General features: G+C 45.8%; 2 protein-coding genes across 8 annotated transcripts in view; one reads left to right on the top strand and one right to left on the bottom strand.

Moving 5' to 3' along the window:
- Positions 1-1,901: 1,901 nt before the first annotated feature.
- LOC134731681 (basic proline-rich protein-like) lies at positions 1,902-6,999 on the bottom strand. The gene is made up of 3 exons (XM_063611508.1): positions 6,628-6,999; positions 4,844-6,577; positions 1,902-3,133 (listed from the first exon to the last, which is right to left on the bottom strand). Exons 1-2 carry the CDS (start codon positions 6,997-6,999, stop codon positions 5,819-5,821), a joined length of 1,131 nt encoding a protein of 376 aa, XP_063467578.1. The 3' UTR covers positions 1,902-3,133; positions 4,844-5,818.
- Positions 6,128-21,629, top strand: part of LARP4B (La ribonucleoprotein 4B) — a 121,006-nt gene continuing 105,504 nt past the window's right edge. For 3 of the 7 annotated variants that reach the window (XM_055296332.2, XM_063609983.1, XM_055296327.2), the window contains exon 1: positions 6,159-6,419. The gene's annotated coding sequence lies outside the window, so the exon portion shown is untranslated. Of the gene's footprint in view, positions 6,420-21,629 lie in introns of all 7 variants that reach the window. The other 4 variants (XM_055296326.2, XM_055296329.2, XM_063609985.1 and 1 more) reach the window with 4 other exon arrangements.

The following is a 21,629-nucleotide window of genomic DNA, read 5'->3' as shown; positions in this document are numbered from 1 at the left end:
GACAATCGCTTGAACCCGGGAGGTGGAGGTTGCAGTGAGCCGAGATCGTGGCACTGCTCTCCAGCCTGGGAGACAGAGCAAGACGCTGTCTCAAAAAAAAAATAAATAAAAAAAAACAAAATAAAATCCAGTAATGTTAATCACAGCAAATGTTTACTCTGACCTCGGAGCTAATCTAGGATTGCCCACGTCGAGCTTGGGTTCTCTCCTTAGTCTCCTATAATTTGGAAAACTTCCTCAAGTGTTCATTGTCTTTTATGACCTTGACATTTTTAAAGATTATGGGCCATTTGCAGAATGTCCTTCAATTTGAGTTTGTCTGATTGTTCCTCACGATAAGTTTGTGAATTTTAGCCGGAATACCATATAACTAAGGCAGACACATAGTGGTGTGTGTGTGGGGGGGTCAGGCCACCATTATTAGTGATGCTAATGTTGATTACTTGATTCATATGGGGTCTAACATATTTGTTCACTGTAAAAATACTCCTTTCCCTTTGAAATTAATAAGCAACAAGCAATTAATAAGCTTTGAGGTGGTGTACATAATCTATATCCTCAACAGAATTTCACCCAATGATTTTAACATTCATTTGTGATTCCTGCCAGAATTCTGGTGGTTACAAGATAGTGATTTTTAAAATAATTCTGGCCAGGTGTGGTGGCTCACATCTGTAATCCCAGCATTTTGGGAGGTCGAAGTAAGCGGATTGCTTCAGCCCAGGAGTTCGAGACCAGCCTGAGCAACATGATGAAACCTCGTCTCTACAAAAAATGCAAAAATTAGCTGGGCATGGTGGCGCATGCCTGTAGTCCTAGCTACTTGGGAAGCTGAGGCGGGAGGATCACTTGAGCCCAGGAGGTCAAGACTGCAGCGAGCTGGGATTGCGCCGCTGCACTCCAGCCTGGGCAACAGAGCAAGACCCTGTCTCCAAAAATAAAAAAAAAAAAATCTCTTCTTCATATATTAGTCAGCATTTTACTGTAAAGAAGAGCTTTCTTTTCTCCTTCCTCATTGCTACTATTTTTTACTTACTCACTCATGTATATTTCTTAGTATCTGTAAAAGCTCATGTGTTCTTTTTTACTCAGAGTATTCAAATGTATTACCACCATTCTTCATTTTAATACTTCCACCTAATTTGCTTAGGCCAGTTCCTTATTGTGTTTCTATTGGAGTGGCTTTTGTGGCTGGAGATACTTCACAGCACAACCTTCTAAGGGCCTTTCTTGCCTCTTAGTAAATCTGTTTTTTTTTTTTTTTTTTTTTTTTTTGAGACAGAGTTTCAGTCTTGTTGCCCAGACTGGAGGGCAATGGCACGATCTCGCTCACTGCAACCTCCGCCTCCTGGGTTTAAGCAATTCTCCTGCCTCAGCCTCACGAGTGGCTGGGACTACAGGCAACCACCACCATGCTCATCTAATTTTTTTGTATTTTTACTAGAGACGGGTTTCACCATGTTGGCCAGGCTGGTCTCGAACTCCTGACATCAGATGATCCACCCACCTCGGCCTCCCAACATGCTGGGATTATAGGTTTGAGCTACTGCGTCTGGCCTGCCTCATAGTAAATCGTGACTCACTGCCTCCTTCTTCCCACCTGTGTCCTTCTCATGGATGGTTTGTCTCTGGCCCTGGCTTAGTCATCGTTTTCTAGTTCCTTCTTAAGTTGGCTTGGACCCCGCTTGTGAGCCACCCAAGCACTCTACACAGCCTCACCTCACCTTCCATCCCTCATCCTCACCCTCCATCCCTGGTTACCTGCTTCTCATTTGTGATGCTCCCCTGGTCTTTGCAGCATTAGCAGTCCCTGAGACCGAGTAGGTACTCAGTCAATATTTGTTTAATCAATGGGCAAAGGAATAGTCCTAAATCATCAGAAATAAATTTTTGCGCGGCTACACAATGGAGAAGTGGTGTTTATTTTTTCACAGAAAATGCTTGGGGATAAAAGAAAAGAATGTTCACCTGTAATCTCAGCATTTTTGGGAGGCCGAGGCAGGTAGATCACTTGAGTTCAGGAGTTCGAGACCAGCCTGACCAACATGGTGAAACCCTGACTCTACTAAAAAAAACAAAACAAAAAAACAACAAAAATTCGCTGGGCGTCACGGTGCATCCCTGTAATCCCGGCTACTCGGGAGGCTGAAGCAGGAGAATCACTTGAACTCGGTAGGCACAGGTTGCAGTGAGCCAAGATTGTGCCACTGCACTCCAGCCTGGGAGACAGAGGGAGACTCAAAAAAAAAAAAAAAAAAAAAAAGAAAAGAAAAAAAATGTTCTCAGACACCAGTTGAAATGTAGGCCTTTGCTAGAGAAATACACATGCTGTATTTGTTCGGTAGAGACTTTGTCCCAAGATCACTGCCCTCGCTACCTCTGCCCTTGGGGCCTGACCATTTCTTTGAGATGACAGTAGTGTCAGCTGAAAATTGTACGATGTGATGAAGCTCAACAGCGCTACAAAGAGTGCTTCTAATAGGGCCCAGAAGGAAAATCAACTGTCTAAAAGACTTCAATGGTTGACATTTGGGCTGTAACTTGAAAAATAAGTGAGATTCTGCCAGAAGGAGACATCCAAGTAGAGGAAGCACATTTGATGCCAGGGGACTCACACCCATTAGGACCTAAGTACTCAGGCTCCAAAAGAATGCCGCCCTCGACTTCCAGAGCAGCGCAGCGTCTGGAGATGGGGCACCTCTCCATTTCTTTGTACAGGACTGTCCACACTATGAACTGTGGACTTACCTGTCAACTGTGCAGTTTGGAGTGTAAAGTCTGTATTTTATTCAAGTGTAGACTCATCAACTCCCTCAATACCTTCAAAAATGCTCGGAAAGTGACTGTGATTGGAAGGTAAGGGTGTCTTAGGATAAGGCAGGAAAGGAAACATAAGGGACTAGGCTGAAGACAGGCTGGGACTAGCGTGTGAAGGGTCTTCTTTCCACAGGAGAACTTGGACTTTACCCTCCTGGGCAGGCAACAGGGAGCCGGTGAAGGTTGCATTGCAGAAGGATGGTGATGAGGCTTTTTAAGGAAACGTGTGTTGGCACTGTGAGTCACGGACTGTAGCAGAGACCAACCGCGACGCCACCGAATCAAACCAGGTGAGCAGTAACAACAGGCAAAACCACTGGAGGGAGGGGGAGAAGGAAAGAGTTTTTAGGTAGGATTGACAGAATGTGTAACCACTTGACATGGGAAATGAGGGAGTATCTGACCATGGTTTGAGAAATTTATACTAAAGTTTTAAAAAACTGATCTTGTCTAAGTAGAAATGCCATGAAAATGTATTTCATGTTATAACCTCACATCTCAAGGTGAAAATGGATGTTTCTTCTGAAACACAGGTTTGAAAAAAAGAAGATCGTGAGGGAACAAAAAGCCCAGTTCTGATTGTTGGGAAGGATTACACAATACGAAGAGAAAGTAAGAGATGGAATTCTTTTAGTTTTATTCTTTTTCTTTTTTTGAGACAGGGTCTTGCTATGTCACCCAGGCTGGAATGCAGTGGCACAATCACAGCTCACAGTAGCCTCAACCTCAAGTGATCCTCCCACCTCAGCCTCCTGAGTAGCTGGAACCACAGCCATGCACCACATGCCCGGCTACTTTTTTATAATTTTTCAAAGAAATGGGGCTTCGACATATTGCCCAGGCTAGTCTTAAACTCTTGGCCTTGGGCGATCTGCCTGCCTTGGCCTCCTAAAGTGCTGGGATTACAGGCATGAGCCACTGAACCCATCCCATTACTTTCTTTTGTAATAGATAAGACATACACATCTGCTGGAATGTAGACATAGACAAAAAAGATTGAAGTTTAACCTACCAGCCGGGAACGGCGGCTCACGCCTGTAATCCCAGCACTTTGGGAGGCTGAGGCAGGCAGATCACGAGGTCAGGAGATCAAGACCATTCTGGCTAACACGGTGAAACCCCACCTCTACTAAAAATACAAAAAAATTAGCTGGGCGTGGTGGCGGGCGCCTGTAGTCCCAGCTACTCAGGAGGCTGAGGCAGGAGAATCACTTGAACCCAGGAGGCCAAGTTTGCAGTGAGCCGAGATTATGCCACTGCACTCCAGCCGGGGTGACAGAGGGAGAGTCAGTCTCAAAAAAAAAAAGTTTAACCTACCAATTTTGGGGCAGAATTCCTAGACTTATACCACATCGATGGGCTTGGCAATGTTATGAACCAAGATTAAGCTCCTGTAGGTGATCCGTGGAGGTAAAGGAACCAGGCACCTAAGCAAGGACACTATGGCCTACTGGGCAGGGCAGGTTGTCCAGGTAAGCAAGTTTTCTGAAATATGTATATGCTTTTAATATTAAAGGAAATCTGTTGTATGTCGTTAAATGTTCTTTAAAAACATTGCTATGAATATAATTATTTAACTTGCAAATTCCCTTAAAGCTAGGATGCAACAAGGTTTCACAAAGAAGGCACCCAACCTTGATGTCAACAGTCTACCCACTATGGGAAGTCAGAGAGGCTTTCTTCCAAAATGTAGAATTGTCAGCATTTGAACACTGAGTAGGAAAAATTACAAGCACAGGCTTGGGACAGCGGCTCCCATCTCTAATCCCAGATTTTGGGGGCCCGGGACAGCACTCTGAGCTCAGAGTGCAGACCTGCATACAGCAAGACCCTGTATCAAAAAACAAAGTTAAAAAAGCAGTTGTAAGCACAGGTACATGGTTAACCATGAATATGGTATCCCTGAAAAGCCGTTTTAATGGGGGAACAAACCTCAAATTTGGAATAATCGATATATGTGTATATGTAGCCAATCAGGGCAGAAACCAGGAAATCAGGCAGCAAGCTTAAGGGAAATGCAACATACTTTGTTTGGTTTCCTTTTCTTCCATAAAACTGATCAGGGGTAGGTAAAGTATGCTGCTATAGTTCGGAGTCGTCACCATCCTCACGGAACCGGCAGGAGTGTGAACGCCTCCCTGAGCTACCAAGAGCATCTGACTGGTTCCAACGTGGGCCCAACCCCAGCGCCTCTGGGAAATGTGGGGCCGGGGCCTTGGTCCCGGGTATGGGTTAGGGGTTTGGGGAAGGGCCGGGGACTTGATCCCAGGTGTGAGGTTGGGGATTCCGGGGCTGAACCGAGGCCTTGGTTAGGAGTGTGGGGCGCGGGTTCGGGGCAGGGCCGGGGCCTCGGTTACGGGTGTAGGGTGGGAGTTCAGGGCAGGGCCGGGTCCTGGGTCCTGGGTGTGGGGTTGGGAGTTCGGGGCCGGGACCTTCGTCCCAGGTGTGGAGCAGGAGTTTGGGACAGGGCTGGGGCCTGGGTCCCTGGTGGGGCGTTCGGGGCAGTGCTGGGGCCTTGGTCCTGGGTGTGGGGTGGGAGTTTGGGGCAGGGCCGGGGCCTGGGTCCCGGGTGTGGGGTGGGGAGTTCGGGGCAGGGCCCGGACCTTGATCCCAGGTGTGGGGTGGGAGTTCGGGGCAGGGCCGGGGCCTGTGTCCTGGGTATAGGGTGTGGCATTCGGGGCAGGGCCGGGACCTCGGTCCCGGGTGTGGGGTGGGAGTTAGGGGCAGGGCCGGGGCCTGTGTCCTGGGTGTGGGGTGGGGCGTTCGGGCCAGGGCCTGGGTCCCGGGTATGGGGTTCGGGGCAGAGCCTGGGCCTGGGTCCCGGAGGTCGGATGGGGGGTTTAGGGCAGGGCCGGGGCCTTGGTCCAGGGTCTGGGGACGGGCTAGGGCCGGGGTCGCCGTCCGTCCTGGGCAGTGGGCAGGGGTCTTTAAGGGGCGCACGCAGTGGCGGAGGACCAGGGCCCAGCCCTCCGGAAGTCAGGGCCCAGACGGCCCCGCAGCGTCAGGCGCTCTGGTCGCGCCGGGGACGGCGGGCGGGGCGGGACGTGCGGCGTGCGCGGGGCGGGGCGATGTGCGCGCACGCGCCAATCGCAAGGCCGCGAGCAGGGTGTACGCGCGGAGAGGCCAAGAAGGCGGCGGGGCGGGCCGGGCGGCGGGGCGGGCCGGGCGTCGGGTGCGCCCAATCAGCGCGCCGCAACGCCATGACGTGAGGCTCTCCCGGGTGCCGAGGGCCAGTCCGCGGGACCGGCGGGTGAGTGCGCGAGTTCAGGGCGCGGGGCGCGGGTCCGCGCGGGGGCGGGACTTCCGCAGGTCCCCGGAAGTGGGAGCTGTGTGTTCTCATGCGAACGGGAAGGAGCGTTGGGGATCTGGAGTCCCGGGGTTGAGACATTTTCGGGCCCGAAAGGGGAAGAATCCGCCGCCGCCGCCGCCGCCGCCGCCAGCTCGCCCCCGCCCTCTCACCTACCTCCGGCCCGGCCCGGCCGCGCCGCCTCTCCCTGCCGTCTCTCTCCTCGCCGTCCCCGCGTGTGGCACGGCCGCCGGGCCCCGGGGCTGAGGCGAGGAGCCCGCGGGCGGCCGGTCGGGCGGGGCGGCGGCGCTGACAGGTGAGGCACCCTGGGCCGCGGCGGGCGGTCCCTCCCGGCCCAGCTCGGACCCGCGCCGCGCCGCTTGTCACTGCGCCGCCATCTTCCCGGAGGACGCAGCCGCGGCGGGCAGGGTCGGGCCTGGGCCGGGGCCGGGGCAGGGGAAGGCCGGGGCCGGGCTGAGGAGGACCAGGGCTAGGGCACGGGAAGGGCCAGGGCTGAGGAGGACCGGGGCCAGGGCCAGGGAAAGCCGGGGCTGGGGCAGGGGAATACTGGGGCTGAGGAGGGCCAGGGCCGGGGCAGGGGAAGGCCGGGGCCGGGGCCGGGGCTGAGGAGGACCCGCTGAGGCGAGGTGGGAGTCGACGGAGCTGGGTGCCCGGAAGACCGGGCCGGGGTCAGGGTCGGGTGGCCGGGGCTGGGCCAAGGCCGGCGACGAGGGGGGTCGGGCAGGGCCTGGGCGGGGCCGGGGTCGCGGGCCGCGAGCGCTCCCAGGCCTGGCGGGCGCCGGCACCCGCAGTGCGGCTCCAGCCTTGCCGCTCGCCCCTCGGTCCCGCCGGAGCCCCGGTAGGCGGCCGTGCGGGTGCGGGGCGGGACGGGTCATCAGGGCATCGCATTCCTTTAGAACCAGGAAGTTGGGATCCTGTTGCTCGGTGTGTGTTTGGAACGCTCCTGTTTTCCTCTTGATAGAGTTGAGCAGAGGTGGATCTGAAGGAGTTAAAAAAATAAAGTCAGATGTGAAGATTGCCTGTGTTGGTCTTGGGGCTGGGATACACGGGCGGCAGAGGAGCCATCGCAAAGCTGCTGCACCTGCCTCTCAGGGTGCGCTTGGGAACGTTAAGAGTCATTCTGTCTCAGTGCCGTTGTGCATCGAAACTTCATGCGAATGTAATTTTGCTTTTCCCCTTATTTTTACGTAAAACAGTCTTAAAACTTGGCTGAGATGAAACTTGAGAAAGCTAACTGTAGAAAACTACCTCCTATCTGGTTTTCGTTTGAGATTCTCTAAGTAGATACCCAATAACTTGTCTTAATAGTAAATTGGAAGTTTGAAGTTTTGGATAACTGAGGAAACAGGATGGTTTTCCTTGACAGGGCAGTGGAGTTTGCAAGTATAAACAGTATGCGTGAGGCCTTTTTCTAGAGATAAGAGCAACTCCAAGGTGAACATTGAAGGGGACAGACAAGTTATTTTCCCTTTCGAAAGTTTTTTTCTCTTAGTTTCAGTTGTTTGAATATTTAAATGCACTTGAAATAGGTGCTGAGTTGTAGTTTGTGAAGACCACAGTGGGGAAGAGTGGTGTCCTCTTTTATCTTGGTGGTCAGGTGGTGTGTGCAGTGTGCAATTTCCATACTTCCCCAACCTGCCTGGCGCCCCTCATTACAGTCAGGGTAATTTACAGAAGTTGAAATGGTTGTGGCTTTTCAGTTTTTTCTCCTTGTATTTAATATGCTGAAAGGCAGTTTTGTAATCAGACCATATAAGAAATAGCTTAATTGAGGTTTGCTAAGTGAAATGCGTTCCGAAAGGCATCAGAGTAACAAGCTTATTATTTAATCGTAAATTTAATTTCTATACTTATCTTTGAAACTTGCATTGGTTAGAAATAAATTTTATCGGCCGGGCGCGGTGGCTCACGCCTGTAATCCCAGCACTTTGGGAGGCCGAGATGGGCGGATCACAAGGTCAGGAGATCAAGACCATCCTGGCTAACACGGTGAAACCCCGTCTCTACTAAAAATACAAAAAAATTAGCCAGGCATGGTGGCGGGCGCCTGTAGTCCCAGCTACTTGGGAGGCTGAGGCAGGAGAATGGTGTGAACCCGGGAGGCGGAGCTTGCAGTGAGCCGAGATCGCGCCACTGCACTTCAGCCTGGGCGACAGAGCGGGACTCCGTCTCAAAAAAAAAAAAAAAAAAGAAAGAAATTTTATCCGGTATTTTGAAAAGTTAATGTGAGTTGAGTTGACTTATTTACATGAAACAAAGGCATGGCTTATTCATTAGAAGTTACCCTCGTGTTGCCTACATTTTCTCAACTGTAACGGGGATGATGATAATCTCATTTTCTTAGGACTGTTGTAACACAAACATGGAAATGTTGGCTGTTTTTGCTATTTTTACTATTACTGATTTTTTTCTCCCCCCCTCCTCCCCCGAGTTGGAGTCTTGCTCTGTCACCCAGGATGGAGTGCAATGACACGATCTCAACTCACTGCAACCTCCACCTACTAGGTCTTCAAGTGATTCTCCTGCCTCAGCCTCCCGAGTAGCTGGGATTACAGGCACACACCACCACGCCCAGCTAGTTTTTGTATTTTTAGTAGAGACAGGGTTTCAGCATGTTGCCCAGGCTGGTCTCGAACTCCTGACCTCAAGTGATCCACCTGCCTCGGCCTCTCAAAGTGTTGGGGTTACAGGAGTGAGCCACTGCGCCCAGCTTACTGAATTTTAAAAACATTTTACCTTGTAGTTGTCAATTTATTAGCAGAAAGTTTTGTTTTTGTTTTTGTTTTTTGGCTTGTTTACATGTATCTGGGCAGAGAAAACAGCTTCTGAGCACAGAATGCATATTTGGAGAAAGCAGTTCCACTATATTTGAGTAGGAACCAGACAGACAAAAAGATAACATGGGTCCAGTTCTGTAGAAGAGTAGCTGAAATTAAGTGGCAGCAAATTCAGGGAGAAATGTAATTTGGTTTAATGTTCGGGAAGATTGCTCTTTTTAAAAGTGAGATTTAAAGAATTTATTGAATTTAATGCAATTTCCATAAGCACAAGTTTTGACAAGTATATATTTAAGCTGTTTTTATGAAGCAGTCTTCACATTATCTTAAAATGTAGTTCTAAAATACGTGCAGGCTGGGTGAGGTGGCTCATTCCTGTAATCCCAGCACTTTGGGAGGCCTAGGTGAGTTTAGGAGCCCAGGAGTTCACCAGCCTGGGCAACATAGAGAGACCTCATCTCTACCAAAAAATCAAAAAATTAGCCAGGCATGGTGGCTCACACCTGTAGTCCAGCTGTTGGAGAAGCTGAAGTGGGAGGATCGCTTGAGCCTGGGAGGTTGAGGCTGCAGTGAGCCATGATCCGCCACTGCACTCCATCCTGGGCAACGGTGAGACCTTGTCTCCCCCTACCCCCAAAACATGCAAATTGGGACGTCAGATTGTTAATGGTGTTTACAGTGAACAGTGCCTCCAGGTAGCTGCAGCTACTCTACATAGATTTGCAAGTTTTTGTAGTGATAGGCTGTGGTAGATGTTACCAGCCAAGGAGTGGCTGACAAACTCCTTTCACTGTTACTTCATTGTCATGTTAAAATTCATATTTTCCGTCAAAATAGTGTTAGCTAGGATTATAATCTAGGTCTTCCAATTTTAGTAGCGTGTTGTCTATGTTAGGGTCTCTATATAGATGTGTTACCATCAATCAGTTTCATTTGTTTTTATCCTAGTGTTAAAGGTACAAGTTTTTTTTTTTTTTTCTTTCCTGAGGCGGAGTTTCACTCTTGTTGCCCAAGCTGGAGTGCAATGGTGCCTTCTTGGCTCACTGCAATCTCCGCCTCTCGGGTTCAAGTGATTCTCCTGCTTCAGCCTCCCGAGTAGCTGGGATTACAGGTGCCCGCCACCACACCTGGCTGGTTTTTTTTTTTTTTTTGTATTTTTAGTAGAGATGGGGTTTCACCATGTTGGCCAGGCTGGTCTTGAACTCCTGACCTCAAGTGATCCGCCCCCCTCGGCCTTCCAGAGTGCTGGGATTACAGGCGTGAGCCACGGCACCCGGCCAAAGATACAAGTTTTAAATATGCTTTTATCATGCATACAGTACTCTTATAGATTCTGTCAGATTTAGGGATATTCTTTTCAGATTGATAAATTGCACAAAAATATTGGAGTATATTCTTGTAATTTCTTCTGCAAAATTCTCAAAACAACCTTTTTCCAATGGGGAGAAGACATGAACACTGATGTCATGTTTTTGGAAAATACCTTGTTAAAAACAGACACTGCTGTAAGGGTTTGCTTGCTTATGCTCTTTTGTAGAACTTTATTGACGTGAAGAGTTCTCCTCTTTCTGTAAAAGCTTATTTCAGAGTACGAAGTGAATGAGGCACTCAGAGAGTTAACCTCATCAGGTCAGAGTTTAGTTCAGTTTAAACTTTTTGCTCTTATGCTTGTTGATATCTTTGTAACTACTTCTAGAGTTATTTTGATTAGAAAATGAATTCCTTTTTTAGAACATGGAATTGTAAGGTAGAAAACTGCTAGGTTCTCAAAAGAAGGAAGATAAATTCCAACTTGAAAGTTTTTTCCCCTAGCGTTCTAATGCTTTGTTTTTCCTGTGTGTAAATGCCTTTCTTAGGAACAAGGAAAATTACTAACTCAGCTGTGTTTCCTTCCCTTCTCTTTCTCATCGCCCCCCCCACCGCCACCCCATACCTTAATACCTTTTGTCCCTTCAATGCTTTTATAAACTCTGTCTTCTCATAGTTTTTCTGGTGAAGCTGTCATGGCTCCTATTTTCAACCATAAAGGATTTGCAGTTCAGTGATGCTACTGGTTTTCCATCTTCTTTCCCATCAACCCCATTGCCCTGGTTAGGAGACCTAGACCATGGAGTACGTTGTAATATTGAAAGTATTTCATGTTTAACACAATTTTTTTGTTTTTTTTTGAGACCGAGTCTCGTTGTGTTGCCCAGGCTGGAGTGCACTGGCACGATCACAGCTCACTACAACCTCTGCCTCCCAGGTTTAAGCGATTCCCCTGCCTCAGCCTCCTGAGTAGCTGGGACTACATACAGGTGCATGCCACCACGCCCGGCTAATTTTTGTACTTTTAGTACAAATTGGGTTTCACCATGTTGGCCAGGCTGGTCTTGAACTCCTGACCTCAAGTGACCCATCTGCCTTGGCCTCCCAAGAGTGCTGGGATTACAGGCGTGAGCCACTGCGCCCGGCCATGTTTAACACAAATTTGAAAGCGTACTACTTAATTTTTGAGGAGGAGTATGATAATCATAGAGATGAGGCTTGATCTTTGCTGAAAATGTGCTTTATGAAGTCTGATGTGCATGAATTTGCCCGATAAAATGCTCTTTTATTTACACAAATCATTTTAGTCACACTGTAGCCAGAGTGTGGCATAGCCTGATGGCTGGCCTCTTTTCAGAAACTCATCAGGACTGCCCTAGGCCTCGCCCTGCGTGTGCTTCCACTTCTGTGTCTTCCTTCTTGCCCTGCCCCACCTTTTAGTCAGGACCACGCCTCCGTCTCCTGCCTTGGTGTTGCAAACGTTGTAGCCGTTGCTGTGGGTAGATTCTTTGCCTGAAATTGAATGTCCACCTCCTTTAAAAAAATTTTTAAAATATTTACTTAGCTCCTTAAACCATCTTTAAAAAGATATTTTAGGAGTCCTCCAGGCTGCTTTGCCTTAACTTCTGAGATTATGCTTCTCTGTTTCTGTAGCAACGTAAGCGTACCTTTGTGTTATTTAGCACATAATTAATGTAAGCTCCTTGTGAGTGAGATTCTCTTTTTATGCTTGTCACCTCTGACTAGCCCAGGGACTGGTAAACTGTAGATGTTTAGTGAAATTAATTCAAGTAAAGAGATAAGAATGCTCAAAGACATTTCCCACCCGTGTTTCAGAGAAATTGTTTGCTGTACTTGCACATTTCTGTAAACAAATAGGAAAATCTTTACTCAAAAAGGATACATTAGAAAGTTTCTTATAGAGTATAAAAGCTATATTTACAAATTTTTAACTTACTTTTCATAGCTACATATAGTGCATAAAGTATTTTCAGATAGAGTAATTTAACCACATGACCTTTAAATTATACTGTTTCTCAGTCTTTAAAAACGTGCCCTCTTTCGGCCGGGCACTTTGATTCATGCCTGTAATCCCAGCACTCTGGGAGGCCGAGGCGGGTGGATCACCTGAGGTTAGGAGTTCGAGACCAGCCTGGCCAACATGGTGAAACCCCGTCTCTACTAAAAATACAAAAATTAGCCAGGCATGGTGGTGCGTGCTTGTAATCCCAGCTACTTGGGAGGCTGAGAATTGCTTAAATCCGGGAGGCAGAGGTTGCAGTGATCTGAGATCACGCCACTGCACTCCAGCCTGGGTGACAGAGTGAGGCTCTGTCTCAAAAAATAAATAAATAAATAAATAAAATAAATAAATGCCCCCTTTTTGATAGCCATAGAATTTCTTACCTTTATTTTGCTTTAAAATAAAAACATCATGTTAACCCAAAATAAAACAATTGCAATATTGAAAATGTATCTTTTAAACTTTAATGGATGTTTTTCCATTTTTTATTTTCTGTTAAGTATTGCTAAAGGGCCTGGCATAAAGGAGGGCCACTGAGAGGTAAGAAAAGGGTTCATTTTCTTCCTGTGGCAGGTGTTCTGACCAGCTGAACACTAGGGATGCAAAGATGAAAGGCAACAGGATTTTTCTGTAAGGCCCGTCATCCAGCAGGAATAGGAAAGTGCATTGTTCTACGTAAAGCCGTAGAGACTGGCCTCTGGAAGTGGTTGGCTCTCAGCTCCATGCTTCTTTGGATAGTCTGCTACAACAGTCACATATATTATGGTGTATCCTGCCCTGCACTCTCCATGTCTCCCCTCCTTGCTATATTTTTTTCGTAGTATTTATCACAGTATAACATGCCATATAATTTACTTATTTTATGTATGGCCCGTCTTCTCATACTTGAATGTAAACTCTTATGAGATCAAGATTTATTTTTTGCTCCTCAGTATGAACCTAGGCCTTAGAACAATATCTGGTACGTAGCATGCACTAAATAGTTGATGAGTAGATCCCAGTATGGTGAACAAGAGGGATAGATTGCCATCTCTTTTGGAGTTTGCTGTCCATTGAGACAGGTGGACAATCACATAATCCAATAGGAAAGTGCAGTGCACTAAGATCCGGCCTGGAGGGGAGGGATCAGGAGGCTTCCCTGAGGATGTGATGGTGGCACTGAGATTGGAGGGATGGTGGTGGAGTGAGAGGTCAGCAAAGAGAATTACCTGTGTAGTGCCCCAGGTGGGAAGGTGCAGAGTGCTTTGAAGGAACTAGTGTAAACAAGGCTGAAGGAAGAGAATGCGGCTGGGAGGTAGGTGGAGAGTTTTATTTTGCAGAGCTTGGGAGGTCCCATATAGGTTGATTATTTTGCCCTTTATCCTAAGATCAGTGGGAAGCAGTTGGAGGATTTTACATCATAGAATTGTCTTTTTAAAATGATTCTGCTTTGTAGAGAGTGGTGTGGAAGCAGGGAGTGGTCACATGGGGGTGTTACTGTGCGGCAAGGTAGGGAACCTCTTTCTTCTTGTGTATACCTCTCTTCATAGTTGAAAAGGCCAAGCCCCAGTCTAAATGATACCAGCCAGCTTCCTTAAAATCCCTGTAATTTGTATTACATATAATCGTGTATGTTTAAAAAAATTTTATTTTTTTGAGTCAGTTTGTGTCACCCAGGCTGGAGTCCAGTGGCATGCTCACAGCTCTCTGCAGCCTCGACCTGGGCTTGAGCGATCTTGCCACCTTAGCCTCCCGAGTAGCTGGGACCCATGGGTGCATGCCACCACACCTGGCTAATTAAAAAAAAGTTTTTTTTTTTTTGTAGAGGTGGCGGGTCTCACTATGTTGCCCAGTCTGGTCTCGAATTCCTGGGTTCAAGCAGTCCCAGAGTGTTGGGATTACAGATATGAGCCATTGCACCTGGCCTAAAAATGCTTTAAAAATTGTTTAGAAAATATGTCTTAAATTTGCTAATATTTGCCAGTTGTTTAAAATATATTTGTTATTTCAGATAATTTCAAACATTCCTTTTTTGGGAATATCTCTGAAAAATGAGAACATTTTGTTTTCACATTTCAGAGAGCTTTGTTTTTATTGTCAGTGCCCAAAATACAGAGATAAAAACCTAGTGATCAATTTGGTATAGATTTACAAATTGCTTCAGTGCTTGTTTCTGTTAACATGTTGAACATTCTCTTTTTAAAAATATCAAGTCCTTTAAAATTTTCTTTAAAGGTGGCTTCATGCTTTTCTGAACATTCTTTATCTTTCTTGATGACATATTTGTATTTCATCGTTGAGGTTATCGTCTGTGTAATTTTTGCCTTATCAGTCAGAGAATACCAGTAACCTTTAGGAAGCACGTACAGATTTTTTTTTTTTTTTTTTTTTTTTTACTGGGTCCATAAAGGGGGAAAGTTTAGTCAGGTTGGAGAGCAGTCACACTTCTTCCTGAGAGGTAATAAATACCAGGCTCTCTATCTGGAGGAAGGGTCAGTAAATCATGTTTACAAAGGAAAAGATGTGGTAGTTGGTAGGATTCAGACCTGTGCCGGGAAACCCCAATGGATTTCTAGTTCATCGCTTTAACCATTCAGTCCTGACTTTAAAAGTAGACTTGAAGTCCCTATGGGAAGTTACCTTCTAAAAATCTAGACATTTGAAAGGATGAAAGCATTGTCTCTTGTGCTTTTAGGAGATTAAAAACACTTAAACCACTGATAGAACACTGGCATTTAGTGTTTCTTGAGTACTGTAAATACAGTAGCTTACTGTGAAAGTCTTTTTGGGTGGACTTTTGTCTGGCATGATTTGTTTTTTTTTTTTTTTTGAAGTGGAGTCTCACCTGTTGCACAGGCTGGAGTGCAGTGGGGCAGTCTCCGCTCACTGGAAGTTCTGCCTCCCGGGTTCATGCCATTCTCCTGCCTCAGCCTCCTGAGTAACTGGGACTGCAGGTGTGTGCCACCACGCCCAGCTAATTTCTTTGTATTTTTAGTAGAGACGGGGTTTCACCATGTTAGCCAGGATGGTCTCGATCTCCTGACCTCAAGCAATCTGCCCGCCTCGGCCTCCCAAAGTGTTGGGATTGCAGGCGTGAGCCACTGCGCCCGGCCTGCTTGGCATGATTTTAAGTTCTATGTTCCATATTCCTCCGTGGTTAATATCCATACCTCCAGTGATACTTGTTGTTTGTTTGCTTATTTATTTATTTATTTATTTATGAGACGGGGTCTCATTCTGTTGCCCAGGCTGCAGGAATGGAGTGCAGTGGCGTGGCCATTGCTCACTGCAGCCTCCAATTTCTGAGCTCCAGTGATCCTCCTGGCTATTTAAATAATAATTTTTTGAGACATGAGGTCTTGCCATGTTACCCAGGCTGGCCTCAATCTCCTGGCCTCAAGTGATCCTCCAGCCTCAGCCTCCCAAGTTGCTGGGAATATGAATGTGAGCCCCTGTGCCTTGCTCCAGTGACAATTGTTACCAGGCTAGATTGCTAGTTCAGGTTACCTTTCAGTGGGTCACTTGGAGCAGGGGTCCGTAACTCCCAGGTTGTTGACCCATACCCATCATGGCCTGTTAGGAACTGGGCAGCACAGCAGGTGAGCAGCAGGGTGAGTGAGCAGCAGGGTGAGTGAGAATTACTGCCCAAGCTCCACTTCCTCTCAGATGAGCAGTTGTGCTAGATTCTCATAAGAGCGCAAATCCTACTGTGCACTGCACATGCAAGGGATCTAGGTCGCATGCTCCTTATGAGAATCTAATGCCTGATGATCTGAGGTGGAACAGTTTCATCCTGAAAGCATCCTCCTCACCACCCCCAACTCCCTGACCCCTCCGCTCTGTCTGTGGAAAAATTGTCTTGCGTGAAACCAGTCAGTCCCTGGTGCCAAAAAAGGTTGGTTACCGCTGACTTGGAGTACTGACCTTTGTGAAAATGAGTAACTGATGAATCAGCAATAGTTGGTTCTTCACACTGTCAGTGAAGGCCAAAGAATGAATATGGGAAGCAGTATTACCAGTGTTGCTGTGTGTGCACATGGCCTTCAGTTTTTCACAGCTCTTCCCATTTCTTCTTATACACCGATGAATTTAATCTCTTCTGCTGAAATCATTATTCTTTAGGGCTGAGTACAGGAGAGTTAAACCTAGGCATGAAAGGACTGCAAGTGGGACGTAGAACTGCCAAATAAACTGTAGAAGCATCGAGGCACTTAAAAATCTCCATGACCTGGTGAAATTCCAGTGAAGAGTAAACTTTTGCAGTGTGCCTTGGGATTCTGAGTGACCACAAGTTTTATTACCTTTCAGGCAAGGCCACACCGATTCTTGGCATACTATTTCCTGTAAGTTCAGAATTTTGGAAGTGTGTTGGTCATTGTGGTAGTCCCCCCCTCTCCCCCCGCCCCGCCTCCCCATGCCAACCTTACGGGAAAGAAAGAAGTGGTAGTTTTATTCTGTTATTGAGAATAGGTTTTTCATGAAATCACGTGAAGTTACAGCTCAAAATAAGTAGCTATAGACTAGATGTTTTCTCAAAATCGTTATATGGCCACAAATTGTATTAGATAATTATATGAGCGAGGCAAATAAAGCTGGATCATTAACTTCCAGTTTTCTTTCTTTTTTTTTTTGAGATGGAGTTTCGCTCTTGTTGCCCAGGCTGGAGTGCAATGGTGTGATCTCAGCTCACTGCAACTTCCACCTCTTGGATTCAAGTGGTTCTCCTGCCCCAGCCTCCTGAGTAGCTGGGATTACAGGCATGCACCACCACGCCTGGCTAGTTTTGTGTTTTTAGTAGAGACAGAGTTTCTCCATGTTGGTCAGGCTGCTCTTGAACTCCCGACCTCAGGTGATCCTCCTGCCTTGGCCTCCCAAAGTGCTGGGATTACAGGTGTGAGCCACCGTGCCTGACCCTTAACTTGCCGTTTTCAATTTGATGTTGGGAGGTGTGGTTATGTAAATTTATTGTAAAGCATATATTTACGAAATGTTTAATAATAATAATAGTGAACATAACATTTAATCAGCCTTAACCCAGTTGCATGGAGTATTTTCTTTTTATCAGTTCCATTGTTATCAGTCTGGAATTACAAGACTGAAGGAACCTTTAATTCTTTTTAATTCTTTTTTTTTTTTTTTTGAGACAGAGTCTCACTCTGTCCCCCAAGCTGAAGTGCAGTGGCTGTATCTTGGCTCACTGCGGTCATCACCTCCTGGGTTCAAGTGATTCTCGTGCTTCAACCTCCAGAGTAGTGGAGACTACAGGCATGTCACCATGCCCAGCTTATTTTTATAGTTTTAGTAGAGATGGGGTTTCTCCATATTGCCCAGGCTGGTCTCCAACTCCTGGCCTCAAGTGATCTGCCTGCCTCGGCCTCCCAAAATGCTGAGATTACAGGCCTGAGCCACTGTGCCTGGCCTAATTAATTCTGAATTCATATAATGTTAGGTGTGAATTAAATAGTACTTTTGAAGTAAGATGTTTATATTCTAAGACTTTGAGTTTTGTTCTACATTATTTTGTCAACTGAGATTTGGTAACTAATTTGTGAAAATAATTGTCAGAAAAACAGTGTAATATTGCAGTTGCAGTCTTAGGATTTTAGATCTCTAAAGACTCAGAAACAAGCCCATGAGGTAAAATTAATTAGAGATACAGCTGGCTAGTTGGTGACAGAGCTAGGACTGTAACGAGTCTCCTCTTTAAGTCCAGCATCCCGCTGCAATGTAATTGCAGAGTTTACTGTGGTCGTTATTAAGGTGTACCCTCCACTGTAGTATATCAAAAGAAATTGGTGAAAGTATTAATTTTATGTATGTTAGATAATTTAAATAAGTGTTGTAACTTTTTGAGGTAGTTTTTTTTTTTTTTTGAGATGGAGTCTTGCTCTGTCGCCCAGGCTAGGGTGCAGTGGCACAATCTTGGCTCACTGCAAGCTCCGCCTCCCAGATTCATGCCATGCTCCTGCCTCAGCCTCCCGAGCAGCTAGGACTACAGGCGCCCACCACCACATCCGGCTAATTTTTTGTATTTTTAGTAGAGATGGGGTTTCACCGTGTTAGCCAGGATGGTCTTGATCTCCTGACCTTGTGATCTGCCCGCCTCGGCCTCCCAAAGTGCTGGGATTACAGGCTTGAGCCACCGTGCCCGGCCTTTTGAGGTAGATTTTTAAAGCAGTTATTAGACTGTGCTTTTTAAAAGATTGAAATATATTCACTCCAGAAAAATTAAGTGTTTTGTCATTTTAGATAATCCATTAACCTTAATCCAAATAGGGAGGTGCTAATTGGTGTTCTAGTTAACACCCTCCGGTTTGTATCATGTAATCAGACTGCAGCTTACAGTTCATCTTTGAGAAATAGTCTAAGAGAAATTCATGTAAATTAAGTGGTTTTCTTCCTAAAGCATTCAGGGAGAGTTGTTCGTTTTAACGTCCATGCTGTTAACACAGGAGTCTGTGTGCAGGCTCGGATCCAGCTTCAACACCTGTGTTCATACGTGTCACCTTTGTGTAGAGGAAATCACACTAGAGATAATGTGACTTGCTGTGAGCTCTCCTGGCCTTTGGTTTACTGTCTTCAGGCAACTGTGTTGTGTGTCAGGATCTTTCACACAGCTGTCTTACCCTCTAAGAAACTACTGCAAATTCCAACAACTCCCACCCTCAACAATGTATTGGACTTGTAATTCAGAGGATTGAAAGCCACCCCATTTTTTTTCCCCATTTATTCTTCAGAACACTTGTTTTAACTGTTTGGGAAACTGAGTCTTGGTGACACTTTGCTTTACATCATCCAATACAGGAAGAACAGAAAATGGGAACTTTCTAGCTTCTTGCTTTTTGCAAGTAATACCCAGCTCTTAGAAAGGGTCAGCGTTCTGTGCAGCACCTTGGATCCAAATAACATGATGTATTTGGGGGCTTAAGTCACACATCATAGTTCAGCGTCAGAGATACAGGCCCTGTATTTAATAGTTTAATAATTATTTAAATATTTAATAGTTTAATAATTACTATTAAACAAAGTATTAATAGTAATTTTCACTGTGTGGTTATCTTTTTTTTTTTTTTTTGAGACAGGGTCTCACTCTGTTGCCCAGGCTGGAGTGCAGTGGTGTGATCTTGGCTTATTGCGGTCTTGACCTCCCAGTCTCAAGTGGTCCTCCCTCCTCAGCCTCCTGAGTAGCTGGGACTACGGGCACATGCTACCACACCTGGCTAATTTTTGTATTTTTTTGTAGAGATGGGTTTTCGTCTTGTTGTACAGGCTGGTCTCAAACTCCTGGGCTCAAGCAGTCCTCCTGCCTTGGCCTTCAAAAGCACTGGGATTACAGGCATGTGCCATCATCCCCGGCCTGTCTGAAACTTTTTTTGTGATGTTAGTGTTGACCTAAAATGAAGAAGCTGAGTAAAGAGTTTATTTGGGCCAAGCATGATGATTGCAACCCAGGAGCATAGACCAAGTTGCTCAGCGGCAGTTACAAGTGGATTTTTATGATGGAATGATGGATGACGGTGCTGGGAAGGCTCATCCTCAGCCCTCAGTCAAGTCACTGATTTATGTAACTGTCATTGCTTGTTAAATCTTCTGTAGTCTTTGAATTTCATGCTTTTGGTTTTCTTAGAGAGAGGTAAAACAATAAAATACGTAGTAAAAATCCTATGACATTGGGGATTCATTCCAAATTGTAGGAAAACAATAAAAACTCAAAAACAATGGTTAAGGCTGGAATCTAATAACATGGGTACTGTAGTTTTGTTATGAAGCACAATTTTTTCTCTCTCCAGTCCCCGTTTTTACCAAAGATATAAATCTTAGGAGGACCAGCTTACTTGCAAAATAAGTTTTAGTATTATACTTGGGCTGATTATTTGCATAAAATACAACAAGAATAATGATTGGCCATATAGGTTCTTTAAGTTGTCTTTGCTGGAACTTTCATAAGGAATTTTGGATTCAACTATAAAGCCTCAAGGCTAGGAAGCTAAGCCAAGGACTATGCTGGTAATACATGAATTGGGTGGATTCCTCTCCTCTTGAGGTCACAAAATGTCTTGAGGTTCCTGGGCATGTCAGAAAGTAAGATTCTTTTACTTGCTGCACATCAGGAACCTTGTAAAGGAGCCATGTAAACAAGGTACCAGGCTAGTCTTTCCAACAGGCTTTTTATTGGCTCTACATAGTCAACCTCAGTTCTTTAAACCAGTCTGGTCACATCTTAAAATACACCATTCCAGTCAAGAGCGTCGGTAGAATAACCAGTGTCTTAATTGTGTCCTGTTAGAATAAACCGGTTTTTATTGAACTTAAAACGCATATAATTAGACTGTCATAAAATAAGAATACTCATGAATAGTTTACACATTTTGGAGAAATCAGGTAGAGAGTAAGGTGAATGTTTCAGTCTTGCTCATAAAGTTATGTTTTACCCATTTGCTACAAGCTATAAAAAGCTTGAAAGAAAAAAGCTTCCTCGACTTGGGAAAACAAAACATGAAAAGAATCAGCAACAAAAAGTCGTAAAAGTCATCTCAGTCATCTGTAATTTCAGTCGCATGTAATTAAGTTTTATTCTGCTTGATATACAGAGTTGGCAATCTTCATGAACACAACAGTTTATTAGAGTTCTGAAAGTTTTTACTTAGTCCAATGATAATGATCTCCAAAATTATCAGAAACCTGTATACAAGAGTACTCACCGCCTGGTGCAGTGGCTCACGGCTATAATCTCAGCACTTTAGAAGGCCAAGAAGGGAGGATCGCTTGAGGCCATGAGTTTAAGACCAGCCTGGCCAACATAGCAAGACCCCCATCTCGACAAAATATTGAAAAATTAGCCAGGTGTGGTGGTGTGTGCTTATAGTTGTAGCTACTCGGGAGGCTGAGGTGGGAGGATCACTTAAGTCCAGGAGTTTGAAGTTGTAGTGAGTTAGAAGGTGCCACTGCACTCAAGCCTGCACAACAGAGCGAGACCTTGTCTCTTTATTTATTTTTTTGAGACGGAGTTTCACTCTTGTTGCCCAGGCTGGAGTGCAATGGTGTGATCTCGGCTCACTGCAACCTCTACCTCCCAGATTCAAGTGATTCTCCTGCCGTAGCTTCCCAAGTATCTGGGATTACAGGCATGGCGCCCCCACGCCTGGCTAGTTTTGTATTTTTAGTAGAGATGGGGTTTCTCCGTGTTGGTCAGGCTGGTTTCGAACTCCTGACCTCAGGTGATCTGTCTGCCTTGGCCTCCCAAAGTGATGGGATTAGAGGCGTGAGCGCCCGGCCGAGACCTTGTCTCTTAAAAAAAAAAAAATATTTTCCATGAATTCCCTTGAAGAAAAAGCAAATTTTTGACTGTAGCCAAGTGTAAACTACTTTTTGAGAAGAGTCAAAGTAGAACAATAATTGTCTGTGGATGCCAAAAGAC

Source organism: Symphalangus syndactylus, chromosome 10, assembly GCF_028878055.3.
Source record: "Symphalangus syndactylus isolate Jambi chromosome 10, NHGRI_mSymSyn1-v2.1_pri, whole genome shotgun sequence".
NCBI lineage: Eukaryota > Metazoa > Chordata > Mammalia > Primates > Hylobatidae > Symphalangus > Symphalangus syndactylus.
Note: the sequence above shows the minus strand (reverse complement) of the source record. Positions and strands in the feature narration are given on the sequence as shown.

Excerpts from the sequence above, each read along its gene's own strand:
- LOC134731681 (XM_063611508.1), bottom strand. The coding sequence starts at position 6,999 with ATGACCCGTCCCGCCCCGCACCCGCACGGCCGCCTACCGGGGCTCCGG. Across the intron at positions 6,578-6,627 it reads TTTCCCTGGCCCTGGCCCCG|CCCGGCCCCGGCCTTCCCCT; the intron begins GTCCTCCTCAGC and ends GGTCCTCCTCAG.